This window comes from Ambystoma mexicanum, chromosome 5q (assembly GCF_040938575.1).
Source record: "Ambystoma mexicanum isolate Mex_15411 chromosome 5q, UKY_AmexF1_1, whole genome shotgun sequence".
In the NCBI taxonomy this organism is placed as follows: Eukaryota; Metazoa; Chordata; class Amphibia; order Caudata; family Ambystomatidae; genus Ambystoma; species Ambystoma mexicanum.
The window spans coordinates 198,048,227-198,053,497 of record NC_090933.1 but is presented as its reverse complement, the minus strand read 5'-3'; the positions used below and the strand labels follow the sequence as shown (position 1 = coordinate 198,053,497).

Genomic DNA, 5,271 nt, shown 5'->3' with positions numbered 1-5,271 from the left:
AGCTAGCTGGAATGTGCTTCAGCTAGCTGTGTTTTATTAGGATGATGAGGTGATCATGGAGTTGTGTTCATATGTGAACAGCTAGGCTGAACTAACAGGGGTATAGCTGTGTTCTGGTTGAATGATGGTGTATAGTAGAGAGTAGGCGTAGTCGTGATATATGGTGGCTGTCAGTATAAGCGCCTGACACCAGTCACGTTAGCAGGACAGTGGGGACGTACATAATGACATACATAGTGACAGGATGGTGGATAGAGATATATATGGGATACAGATATATATATGGGGATACAGGTACAGAGGAAACATTGGGGATACAGATATTAACATTATGGTGAACAGGTGTTGCCACTATCGGCAACATCCGCACCATCTGCATCATCCGTGACATCCGCAACATCCGCAGCATCCGTAACATCCGCAACATCCACAACATCCGCAACATCTGCAATATCCGCACCATCCATATCATCCGCACCATCCGTAACATCCGCACCATCCGCACCATCCGGAGCATCCACGCCATCCACAGCATCCACACCATCCATAGCATCCGCACCATCCGCAACATCCACACCATCCACATCATCCACAACATCCAAAACATCTGCACCACCCGTAACATCCGCACCACCCGTAACATCCACACCACCCGTACCATCCACACCATCCGTAAAATCTGCACCATCCGCAACATCGTAACATCCGCACAATCTGCACCATCTGCACCATCCGCAGCATCCATAGCATCCGGAGCATCCACACCACCCGTAGCATCTGCACCATTAGTAGCATCCACACCATCTGCAGCATCCGCACCATCCACAACATCCGCACCATCCGCACCATCTGCAACATCCGCACCATCTGACCATCTGCAACAACCGCACCATCCACACCATCTGCAACATCCGCACCATCCGCACCATCTGCACCATCCACAACATCCGTAACATCCACACCACCCGTAACATCCGCACCACCCGTAACATCCACACTATCCGTAACATCCGCACTATCCGTAACATCCGCACCATCAGTAACATCTGCACCTTACTTAACATCCGTACCCTCCGTACCATCTGCACCATTTGTAACATCCGCACCATCCGTAACATCCACAGCATCCGTAACATCTGCACATCTTCACCATCCGCACCATCCACACCATCCACACCATCTGCACCATCCGTAACATCCATAACATCCGTGACATCCACAACACTTGCAACATCCGTAACATCTGCAACATCCGTAACATCTGCACCATCTGCACCGTCTGCACCATCTGCACAGTCCGCAACATCCGCACCGTCCGTAACATCTGCACCATCTGCACCATTCACACCATCCGCAACATTCGTAACATATGCACCATCCATAATGTCCGCACTGTCCGCAACATCCGCACAGTCCACAACATCTGCACCGTACATAACATCTGCACTGTCCGTAACATCCACACTTTCCGTAACATCCGCACCATCTGTACCAGCTGCACTATTCGTAACATCCGTGCCATCCATAACATTGATGCCATCCGTAAAATCTGTGCCATCCGTAACATCCCCACCATCCGTAATGTCCGCACCATCCGTAATGTCTGCACCATCTGCAACATCCACACCATCTGCAACATCCGCACCATCTGCACCATCTGCAACATCTGTAACATCCACACCACCCGTAACATCTGCACCACCCGTAACATCCACATCACCCATAACATCCACACAACCCGTACCATCCGCACCATCCACAACATCCGCACCATCCGCAATATCCGCACCATCTGCAACATCGCACCATATGCACCATCTGCAACAACCGCACCATCTGCACCATCTGCAACATCTGCACCATCCGCACCATCTGCACCATCCGCAACATCCGTAACATCCACACCACCGGTAACATCCGCACCACCCGTAACATCCACACTATCCGTAACATCCTCACTATCTGTGTTTTATTAGGATGATGAGGTGATCATGAAGTTGTGTTCATATGTGAACAGCTAGGCTGAATTAACAGGGGTATAGCTGTGTTCTGGTTGAATGATGGTGTATAGTAGAGAGTAGGCATAGTCGTGATATATGGTGGCTGTCAGTATAAGCGCCTGACACCAGTCACGTGAGCAGGACAGTGGGGACGTACATAATGACATATATATATATATATATATATATATATAGTGACAGGATGGTGGATAGAGGTATATATGGGATACAGATATATATATGGGGATACAGGTACAGAGGAAACATTGGGGATACAGATATTAACATTATGGTGAACAGGTGTTGCCACTATCGGCAACATCCGCACCATCTGCATCATCCGTGACATCCGCAACATCCGCAGCATCCGTAACATCCGCAACATCCGCAACATCCGCAACATCTGCAATATCCGCACCATCCATATCATCCGCACCATCCGTAACATCCGCACTATCCGCATCATCCGGAGCATCCATGCCATCCACAGCATCCACACCATCCATAGCATCCACACCATCCGCAACATCCACACCATCCACATCATCCACAACATCCAAAACATCTGCACCACCCGTAACATCCGTACCACCCGTAACATCCACACCACCCGTACCATCCACACCATCCGTAAAATCTGCACCATCCGCAACATCGTAACATCCGCACAATCTGCACCATCCGCAGCATCCGTAGCATCCGGAGCATCCACACCACCCGTAGCATCTGCACCATTAGTAGCATCCACACCATCTGCACCATTCACACCATCCGCAACATTCATAACATATGCACCATCCATAATGTCCGCACTGTCCGCAACATCCGCACAGTCCACAACATCTGCACCGTACATAACATCTGCACTGTCCGTAACATCCACACTTTCCGTAACATCCGCACCATCTGTACCAGCTGCACCATTCGTAACATCCGTGCCATCCATAACATTCATGCCATCCGTAAAATCTGTGCCATCCGTAACATCCCCACCATCCGTAATGTCCGCACCATCCGTAATGTCTGCACCATCTGCAACATCCACACCATCTGCAACATCCACACCATCTGCACCATCTGCAACATCTGTAACATCCACACCACCAGTAACATCCGCACCACCCGTAACATCCACATCACCCATAACATCCACGCAACCCGTACCATCCGCACCATCCACAACATCCGCACCATCCGCAATATCCGCACCATCTGCAACATCCACACCATATGCACCATCTGCAACAACCGCACCATTTGCACCATCTGCAACATCCGCACCATCCGCACCATCTGCACCATCCGCAACATCCGTAACATCCACACCACCCGTAACATCCGCACCACCCGTAACATCCACACTATCCGTAACATCCTCACTATCTGTAACATCCGCACCATCAGTAACATCTGCACATCTTCACCATCCGCACCATCCACACCATCTGCAACAACCGCACCATCCACACCATCTGCAACATCCGCACCATCCACACCATCTGCACCATCCACAACATCCGTAACATCCACACCACCCGTAACATCTGCACCACCCGTAACATCCACACTATCCGTAACATCCGCTCTATCCGTAACATCTGCACCATCAGTAACATCTGCACCTTAATTAACATCCGTACCCTCTGTAACATCTGCACCATTCGTATCATCCGCACCATCCGTAACATCCACAGCATCGGTAACATCTGCACATCTTTACCATCCGCACCATCCACACCATCCACACCATCTGCACCATCCGTAACATCCGTAACATCCGTGACATCCACAACATCTGCAACATCCGTAACATCTGCAACATCCATAACATCTGCACCATCTGTACCGTCCGCACCATCCGCACCATCTGCAACATCCACACCGTCCGTAACATCTGCACCATCTGCACCATTCACACCATCCGCAACATTCGTAACATATGCAAAATCCATAAATGTCCGCACTGTCCGCAACATCCGCACAGTCCACAACATCTGCACCGTACATAACATCTGCACTGTCCGTAACATCCACACTTTCTGTAACCTCCGCACTATCTGTACCAGCTGCACTATTCGTAACATCCGTGCCATCCATAACATTCATGCCATCCGTAAAATCTGTGCCATCCGTAACATCCCCACGATCAGTAATGTCCGCACCATCCGTAATGTCCACACCATCTGCAACATCCGCACCATCTGCAACATCTGCACCATCTGCAACATCTGCAACATCTGCACCATCTGCACCATCTGCAACAACCGCACCATCTGCACCATCTGCAACATCCGCACCATCCGCACCATCTGCACCATCCGCAACATCCGTAACATCCACAACACCCGTAACATCCGCACCACCCGTAACATCCACACTATCTGTAACATCTGCATCATCAGTAACATTTGCAACTTAATTAACATCCGTACCCTCCGTAACATCTGCACCATTCGTAACATTCGCACCATCCACACCATCCACACCATCTGCATGATCTGTAACATCTGCAACATCCGTGACATCCGCAACATCCGCATCATCCGTAACATCCGCAACATCTGTAACATCTGCACCATCTGCACCATCCACACCATCCGCACCATCTGCAACATCCGCACCGTCCGTAACATCTGCACCATCTGCACCATCCACACCATCTGTACCATCCGCACTATCCGTAACATCCGTACCATCCATAACATTTGTGCCATCCGTAACATCCGTAACATCCGAACCATCTGTAACGTCCGCACCATCCATGTCAGCACCATCCGTAGCATCCATAACATCTGCACCACCCGTAACATCCGCAACATCCGTTCCGTCCACTCTATCCGTTCCGTCCTCTCCATCCGCTCCATCCTCTCCATCTGTTCCGTCCGCTCCATCCGTTCCGCCCGTTCCATCTGGTCCATCCGTTCCATCCATTCTATCCATTCCATCCACTCCATCCGTTCCATCCACTACAACCGTTTCATCCACTGGATCCGTCCATCCGCGTCATCTGATACATCCGCTCCATCCATTCCATCCACTCCATCCACTCCATCCGCTTTATTCATTCCATTTGTTCCATTCAGTCTATCCGTTTTAGTCACTCTATCCATTCCTTCCACTCCATTCACTACTTTTTTTTTCCTGTTCGATCTACTCTGATTTTCTGTTTACTGTGACTATTCACTCTGTTTACTCCATCCCTCGACTCTATTCACTTTGTCAGACCCTCTGATCCATCCATTATGTCCTATCATGTGGGTGTGCACCAGGT

At 49.9% G+C, this 5,271-nt stretch overlaps 1 protein-coding gene across 1 annotated transcript; it reads right to left on the bottom strand.

Moving 5' to 3' along the window:
- Positions 1 to 329: 329 nt before the first annotated feature.
- Positions 330 to 4,931, bottom strand: LOC138498240 (dentin sialophosphoprotein-like). Its single transcript, XM_069622097.1, has 8 exons — positions 4,433 to 4,931; positions 4,001 to 4,390; positions 3,721 to 3,903; positions 3,425 to 3,598; positions 2,679 to 3,383; positions 2,329 to 2,637; positions 1,058 to 1,792; positions 330 to 679 (listed from the first exon to the last, which is right to left on the bottom strand). The coding sequence occupies exons 1-8, from the start codon at positions 4,929 to 4,931 to the stop codon at positions 330 to 332; spliced, it is 3,345 nt and encodes a 1,114-aa protein (XP_069478198.1).
- Between the last annotated feature and the right edge of the window lie 340 nt (positions 4,932 to 5,271).